The following is a 25,869-nucleotide window of genomic DNA, read 5'->3' on the forward strand; positions in this document are numbered from 1 at the left end:
ATTCAGTTAATTTAATTTCTGTTGCAGGAATATTTTGAACATAATTTTCACCTATTTTTGAAAAATATGAACAAGAAATAAGAATGATAAAATGCTGTAAAAACAAACAAACTTAAGAACAGACGGGATATACAAGGAACAAACAAATGCATAATAACCAAATTGTATACGGGGGAGGCATACAAATTAACGCAAGTGTTAAATGACTAACTGTCTAAACTAAACCGAGATCACTTCCTAGTTCGCCCCCATTAGATCACCACTTCCACTTCAAAAAGAAAAATCAGAAACTAATGATTTAATGATTAAATGATTGAATGATTAGATACACGGCATTTTCATATAGTTTATGTATAAAAAATAGAATTGGAATACATGGTGAATATAAAACGAAAAAATACTGGCCCTTTTCCCCTGTCATAGTACGTATGTATATATGTATGCATGTTTGTATGGATGTATTATCATTATTATCATTTCGTTATTGTTGTATTATTTTCATTATCAAAAACAAACACTGTTTCAAAGAGACATCTGTCATCACGAGGAAAAGCTCTATCCCCTCCATTCACGAGCAAGTCCATGCAAACCATGTTCATAAAGAAATATAAACTGCCTATTTCCTTTTTATCACAAAGTTTCAAAATTGCACCAACTGCAGTGCGTCTATTGCTGTCATTTTTAAAGTTAAATCACTTGGCAAAAGAGAAATAACAACAGCAGCAGCAGCAGCAGCAAGACGGTGGCAGTACACCATAATTTAATCATTTTTTTATTGCTTTAAAGAAATGATATTTATTATGTAAAGGAGGATGATATTGAAGAGATTAGCGGATCCATTACATTGCAATACATCCATTACTTTGCAATTCGGAATTCAATCCCAACTGTTATGGTAAAGTGCTTTCTCCCCGACAATTAGTATCACGCAGTAATCAATTTTATTTGTATATTCTTGCCAGTCTCAAAGAAAATGGTTCATCCACAGAAAACACAGGACAATGTGTTAATTTATGGGTCATATTAGGAAACTGCTCAAATGCAGTTTTAAATGATTGTCGTTTATATATATAATCTCAGTCGTACTAGACCATAATTATTTCACTTTGAGACAGTCGTATTCTCTGCAGTCTCAAAGAAAACGGTTCATCCACGGGAACAAAGGACAATATGAGTCAACTTGTGGAAATGATTGTAACGCAACTTTAAATGCTTGTCGTTTAAGAAAAAAATAAGAATTATACAATATAACGGTTTCGTACTTAATTTGATTTTAGGTCAGGTCCGACTTGTTGGAGGGGAAGACGACACCCAAGGGAGAGTGGAAATCTACTACGATGGCCAATGGGGAACTGTATGTGATGACTGGTGGGATATCGAAGACGCCAACGTGGTGTGTCGGATGCTAGGCTTTGAGGGCGCCTCAAATTTTTCTTGTTGCGCCGAGTACGGCCAGGGATCAGGTCAAATTCTGCTAGACAATGTTCAATGCACTGGCACAGAGAGTAACTTGGCAGAGTGCCAACACAACGGATACAGAATACACAACTGCGGACACTATGAAGACGTTGGCGTGGAATGCATACCAATAGGTAAATGGTGGTATTTTATAAGTCCTAAGACATGCATTTATCAACTTTTTTTTTAACTTTTTTATCTAACAATTATGAATATGAATATATGTTGATGTGTATTTGATTATTTTGTACTGTTTTAATGTAAACATGATGACAAGAATAATTAATTAATATTTACGAAACAGTTTATCCTGAGGGAGATGTTGTCGTCAATACAAAAACAAAAAAACAAAACAAAAACCAAACCAAACCAAAACAAAACAAAACAGTACTCGAAATCTATTATAATGGTTCAAATTTTTGCATCTATCCCAAACTCACATTTTAAAACTATTTTGAAACACTAATGCTGTTTTGTTGGGTTTCATCTGCAAATGGTAAATAATGTCTTTTGAGTGCAACTAGTCGATTTACAATTTAATACAGATGGGGCTTCAATAATGAAATTCAATTAAGCGTATCCATGCGACTTTGTTATTTGCATACACATCAGAAAGTTTCAAAAAAGATAATGTCATATGTTATTAACTACCCATGCCCATAATTTCTCTTTATTTATTTAAGACCAAAATCATTAAAAACATAATGTCGTCTCGTCAAAACTTTTGCATTCTTCTTCCTAAACAGTAAAACCCCAATTCTTTTATCTTTTTGCTTTTATACTTTGACCATATTATCCCGTTTGTACCCTGCTGTAGAATAAAATTATTTCTATGATATTTTTCAATCCCTACGAGGGTGATGAGATGTCAGAAAAAGCGAGTGATTTGAGAAATCATATCTGTTTTTGTCTCTTTTCAAATAGCAGTCACTGATGTGGTTACCACTGTAACAGCGGATCCAATTAATGGACCAACAACACCTTCGCTTCATGGTAATATATATTGCGATCAGCATAGATGGATTTTAAACAAACACATGAATATGAATATCGTCATATGAACGTCCTTACCAACTGAACGCCATCTGTTTATAGTTAGGAAGCACAGAAACTATATAGAAAGGGAATGAAAACCTTCTTGTCGCTGATATGTTTTGTTGTCTTCAAAAAATGAAAGTCACGCTTTTTTATTGAAAGTGTTATGTCTAGTCTTCAAGAATCTTGATGCAAAAAACCTTTTTGTTTTCTTAATAAGGATATGTTTTTGCATATGATATTGAAAACTATAATCCTATTTTTATCCTACGCCAGCGATGGATATGATATAGTCCATATAACGTTAAAAAACAAACAAAAAATCTTCAATTTACAGATGAAAATTATCACAACTTCTGTTTTTGTCAGAAGAACAAGGGACAAATCATTACAACTTTGTAACTAGCTACCTTTTCTTTCCAATTAGTGGGCTCGATTTCATTCCCAGTTTTCCATGCCTATACATCCGCAAATATTCCTGAGGTGTGACTCATACGGAGATCTTTTTTTGTTTGTTTTGAAATTCAAATACGAATAAGCTTCATTGTAGTTTTTGTTTTAAGATGAAAGCAGACACATCGCCCCAACACTACACAGAACAACAGCATGGATATGTATCTTGGTACTTCTCTTTGGCAACAGTGAATTAGATACATGCTTTTCTTTTTCTTCTCCATTGTGGCCACAAATATCATCACAATAGGTTCATGCCAAGAGAGTTGTTGTGTGGATCCCAGCTTGAGTTGCTACGTATCCTCAGGATTCTGCTACTGTGACGAGATTTGTACAAGCTTGAGAGACTGCTGTACTGACTATAACGATGTATGTGAGAATGCAACTTCTACGGTGTATGAAGGTAGGTGAAGTTGAAAAAAAAAAACATTTTCCCAGTGGTCTTTTCAATTATGAACATGATTTCTTCACTAATATCCCTTCTTGGAAACAAAACAGATCACCGAGTGTAGCATGTCACAGAAGAGGCTGAAGGAAATTCAACTAGGTCACGTAGTTATTTTTTATGAAGCGAATATTGAAGGGATCGTTTCATAATTATAGTTCTGGTTGAAACTTTACTTCAGGTTTCTGTCATTTATCGGTGAGATGATGAGGAACCTCATAAAATATATGAAAGAACATGTAATTTCAAGATGAATTCAACGTTTATTTGAATAAAATCAGATTTGAAATTGCTGAGATATCCAAAAAGAGCGATCCTAATAAATGGTGGGACCTTCTTTTTATTACGATCGCTTTATTTTATTTTGTTTTTGGATGTTTCGGCCATTCAACAACCGATTTCCATCAGATAAACTTAGAAGTCCTGTAAGAATGGTACGTTCTATGCTGAAAAATCATAAGGGGTTTCTTGGTCTCTCTCTCTCTCTCTCTCTCTCTCTCTCACATAGACACACACAAACAAACAACTCCTCGTCTCCACCACTACTATATCATCCTTTTGAATATTTATTGCTGTAATTCTTACAAAACTTTTGCTAGAACTACTGTTAAAATAAGCTTTGACAAAATGTTGCTTCCCATTTATAGTTCGTTTTTATTCTTTAGTCTTTCATTCTATCATTCTTGCTTTCATCATTTCTCTCATCTCTCAAGTTCTGCAGGGGAAACGTGATTCAGTATTTTCTTTTTGTAAAACAAATGGTTTATAAATCTTCTATGACGTTATCTTTCCTCACATAGAACTACAATGTAACTTAACGGCTTACCTCAGTAGACAGCGATAATGAAGCAACAAAACCACCACTCAACGGTGGTATTTTTTTGTTTTGCTCAAGGCGAAAGATAAAAAAGTTTACATTAATATTTGTCGTTGTAATTCAATTAACATAACTACCCGACTACATAATGTGTAATTTTATCAGAAAACCTAGAATGATCAATAAATATAAGACAAAAATTGTGTCATCTATGCTTGCAATCACAATCTCCTCATCTTGTATCAGAAATCAATTCAAAATGTCATTATCGTATGACTTCCATAATGAATATTTCAAATTGTTTCGAAATGTGTTTTATTTTTTATCCTCAAGATATCATGATGATGACTTAAAGTTGATAGTGAAATGGCAATCTGCATTTAAGGCAATTACGTTCCTTCGCTACAGTCATGGTAGTTTTGTGCTATATAAGACAAACATATCTTACTTTTGAAGTGTGCAACAAGATGAATTTATAGTGTACCTACAATGGGAGGAAATGGTGTGTTTATGATCGTGTAGCGTAGCCGGGGAGCGGTCAAAGAGCCTTAATTTTTGTGTCTACAGGTAAAACTGTAGACACAATAATGTATACTATGAGTAGCAGCACAGCAGCACCTTATTCAGATATAGCTCTCACACAGCCTATCTCATACAACACGTTTATATACGTGCATTAGGACTCACTCGGCGCATTAGAAACCAGGCATATCATTCTCCCAATCAACCATTGATACAGCAACCCATTCACAGGGTCTAGTATCAAAGACTACCAGTTGCAAGAAGGAGGCTGGTGTGGAAACGACAGTCCGAAATACGGTTCAGTGCAGCATTGCTTTATTGTAATTCCTGCTGTCTCAACCGATGGTTTTCTCTCTGCTATTATAAAGCTCTGTTACACTGGCCTAGTGGTTCCCCATTAATTTTGTAGTTATCACCAAAAAATGAGTGCTGTTGACCCGTACCTACCCCCAACCCAACTGAAACCTTGTACAGTGAGCTCGCGGTATTTATACCCTCTCGAGCCAGGATCACGTGACCAATCCTGTCTTTTTAACCCATCATGTATCAAAATGTATTGGAGTACTATACAACCCTACTTCAATGGCTTAATATTTTCTGGGCCCTTTTCCCCAGGGCTTCTTGCCTTTTCCCCTACTTTGGACACCGTTAACCTTGGTTTCTGTACAGGGTGTATCATAAAACTATAGGGTGTTCCAAAACCTTCTTTACAATTTCTCCATAGGAAAGCACAGGGGCACACTCTATGGGATTTTTACACATGTTCAGAAATTAAGGGCATGAGCCGCATATTTTAAAGGTGCTCATCGCGTTTTCGCCAAAATCGAAATGTAGCGTCCAATGCCACTTAATATGAAATCCAAAGGCAAGTTTCAGTCTCCGTGTTTCCTTTTGGTAATGTCCAAGAAAACTGTTCATCGGAGGAAAAACAAACAAACAAATAAATAAACAAACAAGCAATATACACGAATAAGGCAACATTTGAAATAATTGGATTGTAGATTCAAACTCTTTTGATGGAAAATCCATAGGCGAATGCTCGATCGAGGAAAAAAGTTCTGGTCCTATTTGACTTGATTTTAGGTTTAATCTGACTTGTAATATAGGGAAAGACGACACTCAAGGTAGTGTAGAATTCTACCATAAAGCTGCAATGTTTAATACGAGAATTTTACGCCAACAAAATTGCCTTCTGAATTCTAGTTTGTAGAGATCGCATGAGATGCCTTTGTTAATATGACAAAATTGTAACGCCTGGGGACTGCTCTCCTATAAGATCACAGTAACGTGTAACAATACAAGTTGGATGAAAGATTAGTATACTTCATTACTTCCTGTACCTGTTTGCAGGATCAAGTTAATTCTTTTGTGTGTAAGGTGATACGATTCATCAATGTCTCACGAAGGAAATTGTTTGAGACATGTGTCCTTGTCTTTTCTCACATAGAAGTAACTGATTTAGTTACCGCAACGGACGAAAATTTTGAGCAAACAACATCATCGCTGAACGGTAAGATATGCGTGGACCAGTTCCTTGTTTATAATGTTTGCAATTTCCGTTATCAACACCTTATTATAACTACCCGACTACAACCTGTTTTGTAACATGCAGTAATAAAACAAGTCTACAAAATGAAAGTAAAGTAAAAAGCTCTCCATGGCTGGAATATTTTGTTGTCGTCCGAATAGAAATTCGTAGTCTCACTTTCCCTGTACGTTTTTGATGTGTCAGTGTCACTTAACATGTTCAGATATTGATTAAAAAAAAAATGACCGTTATTGCACTACGTGGTTATCTATCAGGTCAAAGCAACATTGACTGTGATTTTGAATACGGCTGGCAGCAGTCGTATTATGATGAGTTTGACTGGTTCCATGAAAGGAATGATACCTCGTCGTTAAGCCCAGAGGGAAAAAAAAAATCATTCAAGGGAACAAAAAGACGTTTATGCCATTGAGAGAACTCATATGTATTTTTTTAAAGTATAAACTTCATAGTTTCAAATTCTTGTCGGTAAAAAGAAGGGGACAGAGGAAACCGCATCTAATCATGTAAAATACTTTCTAGGGTCCACGTCTGTCGGAATTCAAGTACGACTTGTAGAAGGTGAAGACGACACCCAAGGCAGAGTAGAAATCTACTACGATGGTCAGTGGGGGACTGTCTGTGATGACTCCTGGGATATCGAAGACGCCAACGTGGTGTGTCAGATGCTGGGCTTTGAAGGAGCCTCAAATTATTCTTGCTGCGCCGAATATGGACAGGGATCAGGTCAAATTCTGCTGGATAATGTCCGATGCAATGGCACAGAAAGAAACCTGGTAGATTGCCAACACAACGGATACGGAATACACAACTGCGGGCACCATGAAGACGCTGGTGTGGAGTGCATACCGACAGGTAAATGTTAAAATTTTTTTACAAATGTTAACACATGCACGCATGGGTGTAAATTACCTTGGCCTTGGGGAGAGGGATACTGCCCCCCTCCCCTTCTCTCTCTCTCTGTCTTGGACAAGGAGGGTTGGGAGGGATGGCTTGTACAATATCCCCCAACGAAATTTTTTAATAACAAATGCCAGAGGAAATGTAAATGTATCAATTTGGACATATAGCTTGACGTTCGCACCCCCGCCTTTTGAAAGCTAAACAGAGCTTAACAGTATTTCATCATTTAGGAGTTGCATATATGACTTTCTCAGGCGTCCTCTGCTTTGCTCGCTCGCAGGTAAAATTAACTTTACAGCAAGGTCCAAATGTTGAAAATGTAAAATACATGTACAATGTAAAAAAGGGCTATATGTAGGTATACATGCTGACGCACGCGACTCAGGAACCATTTGCAATTTGCATAGGTAACACAATTACGCCAGAATTGACCCCTCCCAATTTCCTGAATCATGCAGGAAACGATGATGACTCAGGGTACTTTTATGAGCATATTTACATGATTGATCAGGCGGGGGGGGGGGGGGGGGGGGGCGATCCTAAATGGGCAAAGGAACATTTGCGCCCCCCCCCCCCCCCCTCCACCATGGAAATCGTGGAGGCAAACATACAATGTATCATGTTCAGGTTTGAAAATGCAAAACGCTCCCCACTTCTCTCCCTCTCATTTCCCTGAATGCCGTGTATTTCATATCATTCTTACTCGTTTCACAAAAACAAGAATAAGATATAATTTAGGTCTTAATATGTAAAATCTCCCTCATGTGGTATAGGGCTTATCTCTCTCCCACACCCTCTCCCAACACAAATCCCAAATCGATTTTTATTTTCTTACTGTTTTAATCAGATAAACAAATCTAATATTTCACTATTAAATGGGTGCACCATCTTTGAATGTCAGGTCGTATAATGCAAACGATCAGTAGTGTGGGTGGGAATATCTCCTTCCCGAAACTCATATCCCCTCCAAAAACTCTGACTGCACCTTTCCCTGACTAATATATGATCTTATACATATCTTATTTGGACTGAAGAAATAGCCTCGAGGTAGAGAAATACACATACTTATGAATATTAGGGATTAAAATCAATAGTCTTTGAACAAAAAACTTGAAAAGACCTTCGACCTTATAGGCGATTATTCTACTTATATGGGAGGTGGATTTCAGCAAGGTTGACTAAATATCAAACTCAGGGAGAGAAAAAAATAAGTAATCACTTTTTGGAGTTCATAGAAGATTTTGATGAAAATCAATGTATTACATACCATTAATATTTGAGGTAATTTAATTCCCTATCAACCTAGTAAGTCAATATAAAGGGAGACTTTAACGCTTTAAAATTTGTCCTTTAATAAGGCGCAAAAGTAACTATTCAAAAAAATGACAAGTTTTCTTCCGTTTGGAAATGCCCTTCATGATAACAATGATAAGAAAAAACGATATTATCACAATAAGAGACATGAAAGAATTAGCTAAAATAAGTTGTCGATCTCTTTATGCTTTATATTTATTTATTTATTTATTATGTGTTCTTTATACATAATTATATAGTCTCCTCAGTACATAAAACCGCTTTTCAAGAGAGTGTTTTATTCCATAAAAAAGATTTAAATAAAGTTTATAATTGCAACAAAATTAAAAGAAAATTAAAGGGAGAACACAAACAATTTCTGTTAACTCAAACTTCAAATGACATACATCGGGAGTGAAGGCATAACGATGATTAAATCACCACAGCATCTGTTTCCCGCTCTTTTAATTTCGTAATTTAAGAATTTATGAGACAAATTCAAGTACCAAATTTCATTTTGAATATTCCTAATCTTAGAAATCAATTAAAACTCCGATACCATTTTTTTTTGTAATGCTTCTTTTCTGATTTCATTTGAATTTGGATTTGACCGAAGATATTTCTTTTTTCCTTAATTGTTTTAAACTTCAGTGATCTTTTAAGCTTCAACGATATTATAAAGATCATAGATATATTGTTGCATCTTCAATCAGTTTTTTTTTTAATTGTGTTAAATTTGTCTTTTGTTCTTATTGTTACATGGAAGAGTACTTAGTTACAAAGTTGTTCTCTCATGCGTAACATTCCTCTCTTAAATGACTAACCAAGGTTGATAGCAAATTGAATTGCTTTCATATCGTACACTGTCATATTCATACACAAACTTTTAATAGAATATTCTATGAGAAATATAAACTCTAAAAGTGTATGCTTCTTCTTTTGTGCAGAGTGTATTTTTATTGATAAAAAGAAAAGTCAACTCTTACATCAAATATCAAATTTTCGATTTTGACATTTTCGGTCAGATAGGAAAAGAAGATACAGTAGGTCTCGATAGAAAAGAAACAAACAAACAAATATAAGGTTCCTTTTTCATTTCATTTAAGGTAAAATCCGATTAGTAGGAGGAGAGGACTACACCCAAGGTAGAGTGGAATACTATTACGATGGTCAGTGGGGAACTGTCTGTGATGACGCCTGGGATATTCAAGACGCCCACGTGGTGTGTCGAATGCTGGGCTTTGAGGGCGCCTTGAGAAGCTATTCTTGCTGCGCCGAGTACGGACCGGGATCTGGCCCAATTCTGTTGGATGACGTTGAATGCAATGGCACGGAGAGTAACTTGGCAGATTGCCAACACAACGGATACAACATGCACAATTGCATTCACTATGAAGACGCTGGAGTGGAGTGTATACCGACAGGTAAATGCTTGACATTTTACATGTCTTAACACTAGCAAGTATTTACCAAACAGTTTATCCTGCATAAGATTTTGTCATCAGATAATGAAAAAAAGTTAGTATTCTAGAAAACGGTACAAGAGGTTACCATCAGATTTATTATTTGAAGATAGTCAACATGTATAGCTCTCGCCTGGTAGAAAACTGAACGTTAACTGAGCAAAATGTATCTGATTAAGTTGTGTTCATGTTCTGTAACACAATCAGGAACTGTTCATGTAAAACAGATTACTTTAAGATAAAAATCGAAATAAAGAATACGAATAAGGTTGAAGAAAGTCCGTGTTAGTGGACTCCATGAAGCATTGTGTCTTATACCTTAAAGTAAAGTGGCAAAGTATACAAGTTCTACTACATAGCTGACTGTAAATTCTTGAATGGATTACCTCCATCTTATGTTCTATTCGTCTTGGGTCTGGACAATCCCTGGGAATATTGTTCATCTGAGAATCTGGAATAAAAGGCAATATATTCATGAGTTATTATAGGGAACAATGTTAAAGCCTTTTTAAATGCACATCTATAAAAACATCTTGGAAACTTGGCAACTAGTCGATTATAGTTTATCACAAATGGCGTTATTAAAATGAAATCCAATTAAGCTTATTTATGTGACTTACTTGTTTATATATATATATTTGTAAGCACACAAATTCATAGAAAGAAAGGGGATAATGCCATATGTTACTACGAATACACATGATTTATATTTATTTCCGACTTAAATCATTAAAACACAATGTCGTCTCGTCAAAACTTCTGCATTTTTCTTCAGAAACAGTTATAACACTTTCTTCTTTCTATTTTTATTCTTCGACCACAGACACACCGCCTCTATCCTCTTTAAAAATATTGAATTATTTCTCAGATTTTTTGATCCCTGCGGGGTGAAAAGTAATCTTTAGAAAAAAATACATATTAAGGGATTATATCAGATCTTATCTCTTTTCAAATAGCAGTGACTGATTCGGTTACCACAGTGGACGCAAATACTGGAATACCAACTACACCCCCGCTTAATGGTAAGATATATTGTTTTGTGATCAGCATGGAAAGATGATAAATATATGAAAATCACTTTGTAATCACTTCAACGTCCGTGTCAACTGGATGTCATCTAGTTACATGCAGTTAGGAAACGTAGAAAACTATCAAGAAAAGAAAAAAAATGTTTGACGCTTTGTTTTGTTGTCTTCAAAAACCATAGCCACGCTTTTATTTGAAATTTTATCAAGTCTATAAGAATGTTAATGCAAAAAATGCATTTTTTGAACAATCGCTGGCATATTATAGGAAATCGCTTGCATATATCTTTATGACAATAATCTTATCCTGATGTCTTACTTTAGTGATGAAAGTGCCAAAGTCTATGTCAAATTGTAATAGGGTCAATAATAACAATCATGATATTGATATTAGAAGTCATAATAAAATTGTTGATTAACGGACTACTGCTCTGAGTGTCGTTACAAGTGTTGTCGGCCTATATCTGCGTCGGTCGTGCTTAAGACGGCGCCATTACGCTGAAAATGGTGTTCTGCACTGCACATGCGCGAGACAGCTATTCTAATTGTTCCAATGGTTGTATCGTCATTGCATTTGCGTCCTTTAAGTAAAGCTCGCAATTATGTGTGTCGGGACGCAGTTCTTCTGATAATTCCCAGTCTTTACAATTTCCTTCACGTCTATAGCAAATTCACTATGTTGAAAAGAAAGCAACTGACCTAACAGGAATTTATCACATTTGAGGCTTAACTGAAGGTGGCTCAAAATGTGATTTTTGTTTACGACACAGTGAATACAGAATGGGTTTTCTCACCTTATTGAAACGATTTTTCCCTTTCCTTGACAAAAATTGATTTATTTTAGCATAATTACGCTTGAAACGGATCTGTGATAAATAAAAAAAAATAAACGAAACCAAAGGATCGAAATACTTAATAAATTAATGAATATAAGATACAAAATGAATTAATAAAATGATTACATACATAAGAAATCGATATGTATTCCATCTTTTTTTTTTCCAAGTACATTGTTAGGAATTGGTACAAATACTATTTATACCAAACATTATGATTCTAATAGCTATGTTACTGATGAAGATCGAAGCGTATGATTTTTACACATACATAAATATTAGTAATATTCAAAGTCAATTTGTTTTACTTCATCTCCAACAAACTGAGAATACGATTTAATATCTGAGTATGCAAATACATGTAATGTTTCGAAATCAATGAATAAAGAGGATTATAGAAAAATAATATAAACTTCGTTTCTTAACATAGTTTGGTAGATTACGCCATAAGTAACATTATGTGTCAATTTTCTTTGTAAGTATTCTGCTGTGATCTGCTCTAAGTGTTCGATGTATTTCGTTTCTGAAAAAAAAAACAAAAAACTGAGGATCTTTCAGTAATGCATGATATTTGTTGCAAGAAAGTCATCATTTTGCTATGCTTCGGATTTTTTTGTACTTTTCTTTATTTCATTTTATTTCAAGGATCAAATTGCAATAATCCATATTCATTTAAGACTAGATTAATGTTGATCATAGATTTCCATTAAGAATATGTAATACGCTAGTTTTCGTTGTTCAAATAAAGGCAGACATGTCTTTTTCAGAACTGCTACGGCACAACATGGACTTATACCTTTGTACTTTCTTCGGCAACACTGACGGTTTGTGTTTTTGTTTCTCCCTTGTGGCCACAAATATCACGACGATAGATTCATGCCAAGGGCATTGTTGCGATGTGGATCCCAGCTTGAATTGCCAGGTTTACTCAGGCGGCTGCTACTGTGACGAGATTTGTACAAGCTTAGGAGACTGCTGTGCCGACTATAATGATGTATGTGAGAATGAAGTTACCACAGTGTACGAAGGTAAGACCAGTTAAAACAACAACAACAACAACAAACATCGTTTACATGGTGCAGTGGCGGATCCAGAGGGGGGTGTAACCGGCGCACGCCCCCCCCCTTTATTTTTCGTAAAAAACAAAAGAAATAAAAAGAAAAACAATGAAATAAAACCCGGAAGTGGCACCAGAAATATTAGTCACGCCCCCTCTTTAGAGAATTCCTGGATCCGCCCCTGATGGTGTTTACAATTTTGGGCACAATTATCTTCACTTATATAGCTTCTAAAATGAAAAGAGGCTAGGGACGACAAATTAGGTATTCTAATCAAGATATTATTTTGATAGAATTACTGCAACGTGTTGAAGTAAGCTTTTACAAATTTTTTCTTCATAGATTGTTCGTTTTCAAGATAAAATTCTCTGTTGCTATATTTTCTTTTCAACTGCAGTCTTACAGGACCAATATCCTTTATCTTTCAGACTCAGCAATAATAAAATGATCAGTATTTTTTTTTTCTAAGCAAATGGTTTTGGTTTGAAAAATGATTAATGTCATCGTCTCTTCTCATATAGAATTAACTCAATGGATTGTCACAGTCGACAGTGATAATGAAGCAACGATACCATCAATCAACGGTAAGATTTGTTTTTCATAACGGCGAAAGATAAATGCGTACATTTTCCAATGCACTTTAGTGAACATAAATATCAAATTGCACAATTTTATCAGAAATCCTATATTTGTTAATTAAATCGAAGCCTTAATCTGTCTCATCTATGTGTTGATAATCACCACGTCATTATCTTTTACAGAAGTTCTAATCAAAATGTCATAATCATGTGACTTTTAAAATGAGTAATTCAACTTCTAATCTTATTGATATCTAAAAGAAACAACTAAGGATATCACGAAATGTTTTTTTTTATCGATAATATTAAGATATCTATATGTGTTTGAGGACATTAAGCTTTCTCTTTATATTTTGTCTTATTAAAGACAAAAAAATGTTTTACTTCTGACGTGAGAAACGAGAAGAAGTCTTTGTGTACACTATAAATAGGAGGAAATTGTTTTTGTTTTTGGTTGGAAAATAGCGTTCGGTACTTATCCATGGGAAATAAAAAGGCAATTTTAATTTCTTTGGTTTTTTGTCGAGCCCATCGGAGGTGAGGGGAGACCTAAGGGATCGCCTGCGTCGTCTGTCCTGTCCGTCCGTCGTCAGTCCGTCCATCGTCCGTCCGTCCGTAACGCTACAAAAACTTCAATAACTTTTTACTCTGGGCTTCAGTTGCAATCAAACTTTGAGGGAAGAGTGGTCATACAAAGTTTCACATTTTACTATATATGAAAGTCACCTCAATTTCAAAGGTCACAGGCAGGGGTCAATGAACTGTAGGGCCCAATGTTAAGTCTTTATGGCGCATTTCTATCATGGGTCATAACTTTTGATCCATAACTCCATTTGTGACCAAACGTGGATGGTAGATGTCCCTTGGGGAGTGGATGGTCACCACAAGGTCAAAGGTCACAAGCATGGGTCAACAAACTTTTAGAGCCCAATGTTAAGTTTTTATGGTGCATTTTTATTATGGGTCATAACTTTTGATCCATAGGTCCGTTTGTAACTAAACTTAGATGGCAGATATCCCTTGGGGAGTGGATGATCACCACAAGGTCAAAGGTCACAAGCAGGGGTCAACGAACTTTTAGAGCACAATGTTAAGTTTTTATGACGCGTTTCTACTATGGGTCATAACTTTTGATCCATAAGTCCATTTGTGACTAAACTTGGATAGTAGATGTCCCTTGGGGAGTGGATGGTCACCCAAAGTCAATGGTCACAAGCATGGGTCAACGAACTTTTAGAGCCCAATATTAAGTTTTTATGGTGTGTTTCTATCATGGGTCATAACTTTTGATCCATAGGTCCGTTTGTGACCAAACTTGGATGGTAGATGTCCCTTGGGGAGTGGATGGTCACCACGGGGTCAAAGGTCACAGGCAGGGGTTAATGAACTTTAAGGGCCCAGTGTTAAGTGTTTATGGCACGTTTCTTTTTTCCCATAAATTTTTATCCTTTTATATCCCTTTTTATCTGTTATATCTCTTTTTTTAGCTGTTATATCCCATTCGCGTACAATTTTTTTGTACGCGAATGAGCGAGACACATTATGGCACTTGCCTTGTGTTTTTGTTAGTCCCAATGAAAGCTGTTCATTGAAGAAAAAACAGCGATACACCAATTGAGTCAACATTTGAAATAATTGGATCGTAGGTTTAAACTCTTTTTGATGGGAAATGCATAGGCAAACGTTCGCTTCAATAAAATAGTTCGGGTCCGATACGTGACTTGATTTTAGGTCAAGCCTGACTTGTAGGAGAGAAAGACGACACCCACCGGGTGTGTGGAATGCTACCACACAGCTTCAAATGTTACTGCAATGCGTTTATGCCAACAAAAGTTTTTTGTAAATTCAAGATTGTATATCGTGAGAGTATCCATGTCTGTGTTATATGACACTTGGGGACTATTCTGACTCTCAAGTGTGTAAAGGTTACAGGGTATTTCAGCGTATGATGTTAGATGAAATATTCTTCGGCGAACCTTCCGTAATATCTTGAGAGTCCAGCTGTTTTTCTAAATTGTTTTTTTTTTTTGGGCAATAAGGGTGATTAGATGTAATGTCTGACAGAGGAACTGGTTTCAGACATCTTAGCTGTCTTTGTCTTTTCATACTTAGAAGTAACTGATCTAAATCCCACAACGGACGGATATCATCAACCAGCAACGTCACCGTTCAACGGTAAGATTTTAGAGATCTGCTTCATGGTAACAATTTTCACAATTTCTGTTATCATCAACTTAATATAAGGATCGGACTACCCACTGTTTTGTAATATGCAGCATTCATGGAAGCCTGCAAATATGTAAACGAAATTAAAAAGTTTATATTGCCGATATGTTGTGTTGTCTTAAAAAAAATCGTTTTCATACTTTCCCTGTGGGTGTTTGATGTATCAATGTCACTTGATATGTCCAAATATATGAAGAAGAAGAAAAGACCAATATTGCACTAAGTTACTATCTCTCATGGTCAGGCAACATTGACTGTGACTTTGAACACGGTACCTGTGGCTGGCGGCAGTCATATTCTGATGACTTTGACTGGTCCCGTAACAGTGGATATACCCCCTCGTCAAGCACCGGACCAAGTGGAGACCATACAACCGGCTGTAAGCCCTTGTAGTATTTATTGCCTTTTTTGTAGTTACAGGTTTTTTTTTTTTTATAATGTCCATTGCACCTAATCAAAATTATGATCTGTTTGTTTGTTTGTTTTTCTGGAAAAAAAATGAAATCGCTGCCCGCTGTCTTGCACTGATTAAACATAGTTTTACGTACATGAAAAAAAAAATAAACAGATACTATTTTTGATAATGAATAATATGTCAGGGCTGGACATTACCTTGGACCGAGGCCAAAGTCAACGCAAGTTAGATTTGGGCCACCTAAAGCATAATGATGCACGATCCATAGTTAAGTGTCATATGTACGATAGCACCATCAAGTGACTGAATCTCCAAGTCAGTATCATCTTTATTTTCGAGTTAATGAGTCATTACAATAACAAACTTCGGTTATATGTCAGGATAAACTAATTAACCTTCAGAATAAAGAGCCCTGTCATATTTTGGATTTCAAAAATTCTTCGGGTTGTCGAACCATCGGAATGATGAACCTTCGAAATAACGGACTGCATTCTTATATCTTGCTCTTACTATGTCCGCTTTAGTGTAATATATAATATTATATATATTGACCTTGAATTGTAGACGGATATTACATGTACATCGAGACATCTTCTCCACGTTATTCCGGGCAACACGCACGCCTAACTAGTCCAGCTCAGTATCGTTACGGGCCTCAGTGCCTGATATTTTGGTATCATATGTACGGCAACACAATCAACTCACTGAATGTCTACAAGTCAGCATCAACGACACCACGTTCAAATGATGTGTTATTCTCACTGACTGGAGCTAGCGGATACGCGTGGTATGAATCGCAGGTAAGTTACGACAGTTACATTTTTCAAGAGGTCGTACTTTCATATTTGTGAATACATGAAAAAAAATGTTTCATCAAGTTTCAATGTCCACACTAATTTTGCAGCCCGCTGAAATGATAGTGTGTGTGAGAGACAGAGAGAGAGAGAGAGAGAAAAAAGAAGAAGAAGAAGAAGAAGAAGAAGTATAGATACTGTACATGACCGTGCATCGCAAAACCAACAAAAAGTTGCACACGCTACCATTGCGGTGGTAGGACAGCAAATAGGTAAAATGGGTCAACCAAGCCAATCATAGTTTGTCATATTCTATGAAAGAATAAGTCTTCTTCGACATCATCGTAAGTTTGGGGTCACAAAACGAACAGAAAATACTGCTTTTCGCCGTATTTTTTTTCCCGAACACTTTTTGGTACAATAATGCAATCAGGTGTGATTCATAGATTTATATTTTTATTTCAACCAATCCCGTCCGTACTCTTAAAGTAGCAAGTGTAACAACTTCAACTTATATAATCTTGCTGCTTTGAATGTAGGCATAAAATATGTACAGAATGTTTTGATAAAGCATGTTTGATTCAATTTAAGCTTTATCTGATATTTCTTGAATTGTTGTTGCTCAGGTTCTTGCATCCTATTTTGTTGGTTTGTTTGTTTTTGTTGTTGTTGTTTTTTGTGTTCCCTGTACTTCAGAACCTCTTTTCTCACTTCTCAGTTTTTAGAGTGTGTGGTTTCTTTCCAATATAAGAATAAGATAGGAGAGTCCATTCGGATTGAGTTATACATCATTCTAAAGCTCAAAATATATTCTTTTAGAGTCTACTCTTAACTAGAATCCATGTCTGGCGACTTACATGTATGTTAGTTTTGAGATACATGCTCACACATTATGTCACAAATAACAGACGTCATTTCACAGCAACCGCTGTTAACATACATTAAAATTATTTAATTTCTCTTGTAAAATTTAAAGTGCGTGACTCGTTTGACAGGCTGTGTGTTACGTACCTGACTGGTCATTATTCTTCTTTGAAGTGTTGGCACTAGGATCCTGATAGGTCTTGTGTTAAGTATACGGAGATATCTTGAACTCCCAGGAAACGTCATAATTCACCTTTAATCATTTATCTTTATTTATTTTTTAACAGAGAAAGATTGATAGCTCCCTACGAGGGGGAAAAGATTTACAATCATTCTCTTTAGTTATAAATCTGTATGCGATGGTATGGCGAAGTTAAGGCTATGTAACATTCTTATAGGAAAGAAAGTGCAACATCCCTTTGTGTTTGTCTGTGTGGGTTTTTTTTTTATTACCAGGTCTCCATTGACAATTACACCCAGCCATTCTATATTACCATGGAAGGTATACGTGGGAGTAGCTTCACAGGTGACATCGCCATAGATGACATTGTGCTTTCTGAGGGATCCTGCGAACAAGGTACATTATTTATATTCCACATAACAAGAATCTCGCTATATGATTGGTCAAGAGCTCATTAAAGGTAGTTTTACCCATCACCACGTCTGAAAAGAAAAGTTCGTTTCACTCATTATTGTGATAGTCTCTCATTATTTCTAGCGTCATGAGCGGGATAAGAATCACAACAGTATGTGGCATCACGATATCCCTCTCACGAAGGGATAAGTACCACTACTTCCGCGGGTCAGCCCAGCCCTATGGCCGGAGAGCATGGGCGTGACCCCTTGGCGGTCTTCCCAACTAAGCTCCGAGCGACACCACCTGTTGGCCATAATTTATTTGTGTCGCCGGCATGCGGGCAAGACCGCTCTTCGCACAATACTATATTGGTCAACTCGGGTCTGTAACTCTGAAATCATAAAACTCCCCAAAGCCGAAGCAAACCGCTTTCCTGTATATCACACCATAAGCGAACAGAAGAACAATAAAATACATTATACTAGTTAACCTTAATTAACAAAGTTCTGTGTGTATCGGCGATTAGGCGTAAAAGTGAGTCCTCACAGCCCTAGGGCATGATCAATTAAAGTTTTGAATACGCACCAAATAACCGTGCGGTACACTGTGGACTATACCTTTTACCTAGGTCAAGTGATAGTCCGAGTGTAACTCACTTTCATTTCGGTGCAGCGGTGCACGGTAATCAGATTTACAAATTTGTTGTATTGGTCAGCTACACTACGTCTATTTCAAATGTTGACTCGAATGTCACCATGCGTGTAGGCCCTATATACATAGTGTAGTTGCCGTGTTGGAGTTAAATGGTGTTTCAGAATGTTCAACATTTTTAGTATCATGATTGATGAGGGAACGTAGCCTAAGCCCTAAAATTACCTATCAAGGCAGGCAGAAGTGGGAGGGGAAGGGAGGATCATGCTCCTCCGCCCCCCTTCCACTTTTTTTTGGCACCATACAAAGGAATACATAAGGTGCCACAACTTTGCCCCCCCCCCCACTTATTTCTTAACCCAGAAGTGTGTAAATGGCACTAGAAGGAAAAAAGATAGTAGATAGAAATCTTGAAGTGTGAGCGCGGTAATTTTTGCGATGAAGACTTTTTTTTCCTTGTTTGTTTCTGATACGCGGAAGTGGCCCCCTTCACTTTTTAAAACGTTGCGCCATGGGTGTTTTTCTAGGATAGGTCTAGACTCTAGCTAGACCTAAACGTTAGATATGCAGTTTTCATGTTTTTATACTTAGTCTAGCTAATCCCGTTATCTGTGTTGTCCGTCATCATCTTGTTCCATAATCAATATTTTTCATATGGGGAGTTTAAATTGTTTTACATGTGGATTAAAATCTGAATATAAATGTGGAATATAGAGCAAATAATCAACTTTTGTTTTTTAGGCAGTGAGGCAAACTATCACTTCCTCGGTGTACGCTATCTTTCCTCAGCTGCGTTTTGTAGCTGCGCTTTGGAAAGATTGCTACATCTAGATCGCCTCGGAAGTGTCAGTTTGTCCCATCACCTTTACCAACGTTGTTTTGCGAACTATTAAAATATTGTACAGTAGGCATATCAAATGCTGTCATTTGATTGCACTGGAATTTGTACTATCACGGAGATTATTCCCCAGATTGTAAATTCAATTCAGCTAAACCTATTCATGTGACTTTTATAATTTGCAAGCACACCAAATCAAAAAAAAAAAAGAAAGAAAGAAACGGGATAGTGCCATATGGTACCAATTAACATGATTTCTCCGACTAAAATAATTACAACACAATATCGTCTCGTCAAAACTTATGCATTTTTCTTCCTGTTTTTGTTCTGTGACCACAGACATCCCGTCTTCATCCTCTTAAAAATGAATTGTTTCTTAGATTTTTCGATCCTTGCTGCGTGACAAGATTGAGTAATTTTAGAAAAAGTCCATATTGAGGAATTATATTCTTGTCTCTTTTCAAATAGCAGTGACTGATTCGGTTACCACAGTGGACGCAAATACTGGAATATCAACTACACCCCCGCTTAATGGTAAGATATTATTGTATTGTGATCAGCATGGAAAGATGATAGATATATGAAAATCACCTTGAAATCATTTGAAAACTGGACGCCATCTAGTTACATGAAGTTAGGAAATCTAGAAAACTATCAAGAAAATAGAAATATTTGTCACCATATTTTGTTGTCTTCAGAAACCATAGTAACGTGTTTTTAACCCAGCTTTATCAAGTCTACAAGATTGTTAATGCACAAATGTTCATATTTTTTTTTGTCACAATAAGGACAATCCTTTGCTGTCTTCATGACTATAATCTTATTATTATATTCTACTTAAGTGATGAAAGTGGAAGTCTATATCATTTTTAATAGCTTCAATAATAAAAGCAATTAATAATAATTATTGATATTTGTAGTAATAACAATGATGATTTCCGGACTAAAAACTGCCCTGAGCGTTGTTACAAGTGTTGTTGGCCTATATCGGCTACGGCCATGCTTAAGACGGCGCTATTACACTGAAAATGGTGTTCTGCACTGCACATACGCGTGACAAATCTATATTCAGTTTAAACTAGATTTATGTTGACCGTAGATTTCCATTACGAATAAGGATTATGCTAGTTTTCGTTTTCAAACGTAGGCAGACATGCCTATTGAGAACTACTACGGCACAACATGGACTTGTACCTTGCTACTTCTCCTCGGCATCAGTGACGTTTTGTATTTTTGTTTCTCCCTTGTGGCCACAAATATACGATAGATTCATGCCAAGGGCATTGTTGTGATGTGGACCCCAGCTTGAATTGCTACGTATCCTCAGGTGGCTGCTACTGTGACGTGATTTGTATAAGCTATGGAGACTGCTGTCCTGACTATAACGACGTCTGTGAGAATAAAATTACCACTGTGTATGAAGGTAGGACCAGTTAAAAAAACGAAACAAAACAAAACATTCTTTACATAGTCTGTACAATTATGAACACAATCATCTTGATTTTATAGCTTCTTGGAAAGAAGTCACCGAGTTGAGAATGATTACAGAAGAGGTTAAAGGAAAACGAAATAGGTATACTTATCAAGCGAATATTTTAGTGGAATAACTTCAACGTGTTGAAATAAGCCTTTACAAAATGTTTGTTCACAGATGGTTTGTTCTTATTCTTTCATCATAAACCTGTCTGTTGTTAATTTTTTTTGATTGCCTCCGAACAAGACCAATATCTCTCATCCCGCAAGGTCTGCAAAGCTAAAGTGATTAAGTTGTCTTTTTTTTTTTGCAAGCAAATGGTCTTACAAATATTGATTTTTATGTCACCGTCTCTTCTCACATAATAACTAATAACTTTTGAAAGGATAGTGCTACTGCTTTGAAAGTTGGCGTTAATTATGGACAGAATGTGTTAATGAGGCATGCTTAATTTCAGTTTAATCTGATAATCCCTTCATTGTTGTTACTCTGGTGGTTTACTTCCTGTTTTTTGTCCCATTCATCGCACAGCCAGCACGGTTTGGTAAAGATTAAGCACTTGAATAGACACTGTACTTCAGAGCCTCTTTTCTCAGTTCACACTTTTCCTGAGTTTGTGCTTTCTTTCCAATATTTTGATAGGTTAGGAGAGTCCATTTGATTTGAGTTATACATCATTTTAAAGCTTAAAGTCTGCTCTTTAAGAATGTGGTCTTAACTAAAAATTCATGTCTGACGACTTTTTGTTTGTTTTGAGGTGCAGGGTCACATTTATGCTTGCAATCACCACGTAATTATATTTTGTAAGAAGTCCATTCAAAATGTCATAATCGCCTGACTTTAAAACTGAGACTTTCATCTTATTTCTTTAAAGAGGGAAAAGAATAAGGATATCACCGTGATGTCTTAAAGTTGAGGATAGGATAGCAGTACGTGTTTGACGACATTAAGCTTTCGCTATATATTTTGTCCTATTAAAGATAAGGATATTTCATTTCTGAAGTGAGGAACCAGATGAATTCTTATTGTACACTATATTAGGAGAAAAGGTACGTTTTGCTTATGATTTGAAAGCACCAATGGGAAATCGAAAGGCAAGTTTCAGCATTCGTTTCTTTTGTTAATTTCAAAGAAAACTTTTCATCGAAGAAAAACGAAACAATATGGTAATGACTCAATATTCAAAATAATTGGATAGGAGGTTTAAACTCTTTTTTTAATGGTAAATACGTAGGTGAATTTAATGTTTCATCGAGGAAAATAGTTTGGTCTTACCTGACTTGATTTTAGGTCAAGGCTAGGCGAGAAAGACGAAACCAAAGGTGTGTGGAATGCTACCATACAGCTACAAAATTAATGTTACTGCGATGCGTTTATGTCAACAAAAATTAATTGTGAATTAGCCCTTGTTAGTTAAATCGTGAGAGTATCCATGTCTTTGTTAATATGACAAGAATCGTACCGACTTATTAAGGACTATTCTTCTGACTTTCATGTGTGTAAAGGATACAGGACATTTGGATAGCGCATGAAGTCAGATTACGTATTCTTCGTCAGACCTTCTGTAATATATTGAGAGACCTGCTATTTTTCTATGATTTTTTTTTTCAACATGAAAGGAGAATTAGACTTGTAAGATGTAATGTCTGACAGAGGAACTGGTTTGAGACATCTTCTCTATCCTTGTCTTTTCTCACTTAGAAGTAACTGATTTAAATCCCACAACGGACGGACATTATCAACCAACAACATCACCACAGAACGGTAAGATGATTATTTTGGGACCTGTTCTTGATAGCTATTATACTTTTTCCTTAATAATCACTCTAAGATAAGTACCCAACTACCCCCTGCTTAGTAACATGCAGTTATCATGCAGACAAAATAATTTAAGTCTTTATGGCTAAAATATTGTGTTGTCTTAGAAATTCCTAGTTATATATTTTGTCGTCGGAAGTGATGTAGCAAAGTCACTGATATTGTCCAAAAAAAAAAGGAAAAATGACCTTGATTTCTCTACACTGCTATCTCTCAGGGCAAAACAGCATTGACTGTGACTTTGAATACGGTACCTGTGGCTGGCAACAGTCACGTTCTGATGACTTTGATTGGTCCCGTAATTATGGTCACACCTCGTCGTACCAAACCGGGCCAAGCGGGGACCATACAACCGGCTGTAAGCACATACAGTATTCATTGTCTTTTTTGTTATATCCATTGCACTTTACCGTAAGTGCCTGACGGGTGCCTGATTCGTTTGTTTTCTGGAAAAAAAAACAACCCGCTTGCAACTGTCTCATTATCCTCATTTTCTGTTGCATATTCCTTGCACTGATGGAACATAGTTTTACACACATGAAACAACAACAACCGATGAACAGAATCTAATTTTGGATGAAATAAAGAATATGTCAGGGCTCGAAATTGGCCTGGACCAAGGCCAAAATCAACTCAAATATTAGATTTTGGGTCACCTAAAGCACAGTGATGCCCGAGCAATATTTACGTATATTGTGTTCGATAGCGCCATCAAGTCACTGAATCTTCAAATCAATATCATCTTTATTTTCGAATTAATGAGTAATCAAAATAACGAACTTCGGTTATATGCCAAGATAATAGTCTTTAGAATAAGGAGCGTTGTCTTATTTTGGATTTAAAAAATCCTTTCGGGTTGTCGAACCATTGGAATAATAAACTTTCGAAATAATAGACTGCATTCTAATATCTGGCTCTTAATTACTATGTTCGCTTTAGCGTATTTATGTTTTTGTTATGTTAACTTTGAATTGTAGACGGATATTACATGTACATCGAGACATCTCCACGTTTTCATGGAGAAGACGCACGCCTAACGAGTCCAGCTCAGTATCGTTACGGGCCTCAATGTCTGACATTTTGGTATCATATGTACGGTAGCTCGATTAATTCACTAAATGTATACAAGTCAGCATCAGCAACACCACGTGCAAATGACGTGATATTCTCACTGACTGGAGCCAGCGGAAACGCGTGGTATGAAGCACAGGTAAGTTTTGACAGGGACATTTCTCAAGATGTACTTTCATATATGAATACATGAAAAAACAAATGTTTTATCAAGTTTGAATTTCAACACTAATTTTGCAGCCCTGAAATGATAGTGTGAGAGAGAGAGAGAGAGAGAGAGAGAGAGAAGAAGAAGAAGTAGATACCAAATGTGACCATGCATCGCAAAACCAACAAAAAGTGCAACCTAGTAAATTTCAGTTTTTCGTATTTTTCTGAAAGAGGATGTCTTCTACATTATCACAATGATTGGGATGATAAAACTGAGAGAAAATTGTGTTGTTGCCGTTTTCTTCAAACACTTTTTGGTACAATAATGCAATCAGGTGTGCCTCATATATTCATCTTTTCACTTCTCTCAAACACTGTCCATACTTATCACTAGCAAGTGTAGCAACTTTAACATATCATTATAATCCTACTGCTTTGAATGTCGGCATTAGTAATCTACAGAATGTTTAAAAAGGATGTTTAATGTAATTTATGTTTAATCAGATAATCTCTTAATTGTTGTTGCTCAGGTGGTTTAAATCATATTTTTTGTTTGTTTGTTTGTTTTTGCTGTTCCATTCATCGCCAAGCAATGTAAAGTCTAAGCAATTGAATAAACCCTATACTTCAGAACCTCTTTTCTCAATTCCCAGTTTTCAGAGTGTGCGCTTTCTTTCCAATATTCGGATAAGTTAGGAGAGTCTATCTGGATTGAGTTATACATCATTTTAAAGCTGAAAGTCTGTTCTTTTAGAATCTACTCCTACCTAAAATCAATTAATTAATTTTGTGATACAGGCTCACAAATTATGTCACAAATAACAGTCGTTATTTGATAGCAATCGCTGTTAACATACACTAAGTTATTTCAATTTCTCTTGTAAAATAATTATAATGTGCGTCACTTGTCTGATAGTCTGTTTGTTAGGAATCTTACTGGTTCTTCTTCTTTGAAGTGTTGGCACTTGGATCCTGATAAATCTTAAGTATGTTAAGTGTTAAGTAAACGGAGATATTTTTAGCTCCCAGGAAACGTCATACTACACCTTTTATCATTCATTTTTATTATTTCTTTTTTTTTTGCTACAGAGAAATATTGTTAGCTCCTTATGAGGTGAAGAAGTTTTACAATCATACCCTTTAGTTATAAACCTGTATGCCATGTTATTGAGATATCAAGGCTATGTAACATTCTCATAAGAAAGAAAGTGCAACATCATTTTGTGTTTGTTTGTTTGTTTGGTTTTTCATCACCAGGTTCCCATTGACAATTACACCCAGCCATTCTACATTACCTTGGAAGGTGTATGTGGGAGTGGCTACCAAGGCGACATTGCCATCGATGACATTGTGCTTTCTCAGGGATCCTGCCAACAAGGTATATACCACTTATATTCCACATACCTAGAATCTTGCTATAGGATTGGTCAAGAGCTCTTAAAGCGTAGTTTTGCCCAACACATGGGAAGAAATTTTGTTAAATTCTATAGTGATAGTCCCTTTTGTTTCGCTGATATCTTCAGCCATCACAGTCCTAACGTGTGAGCACTTATTTTAAC

The 25,869-nt window shown here is 36.1% G+C and overlaps 1 protein-coding gene across 1 annotated transcript in view; it reads left to right on the plus strand.

Moving 5' to 3' along the window:
- The window catches only part of LOC139720500 (scavenger receptor cysteine-rich domain-containing protein DMBT1-like), a 125,783-nt gene that overhangs the window by 74,684 nt on the left and 25,230 nt on the right, over positions 1-25,869 (plus strand). The window contains exons 26-33 of the mRNA XM_071631853.1: positions 1,278-1,592; positions 6,799-7,131; positions 9,579-9,896; positions 15,985-16,037; positions 18,188-18,308; positions 23,307-23,447; positions 24,067-24,299; positions 25,568-25,688. Coding sequence (XP_071487954.1) covers positions 1,278-1,592; positions 6,799-7,131; positions 9,579-9,896; positions 15,985-16,037; positions 18,188-18,308; positions 23,307-23,447; positions 24,067-24,299; positions 25,568-25,688 — 1,635 coding nt within the window. The remainder of the gene's footprint in view (positions 1-1,277; positions 1,593-6,798; positions 7,132-9,578; positions 9,897-15,984; positions 16,038-18,187; positions 18,309-23,306; positions 23,448-24,066; positions 24,300-25,567; positions 25,689-25,869) is intronic.

The sequence above is a fragment of the Diadema antillarum genome, unplaced genomic scaffold (genome assembly GCF_040938485.1).
Source record: "Diadema antillarum isolate AM-2024a unplaced genomic scaffold, OU_Dant_1.0 scf00000128, whole genome shotgun sequence".
NCBI lineage: Eukaryota > Metazoa > Echinodermata > Echinoidea > Diadematoida > Diadematidae > Diadema > Diadema antillarum.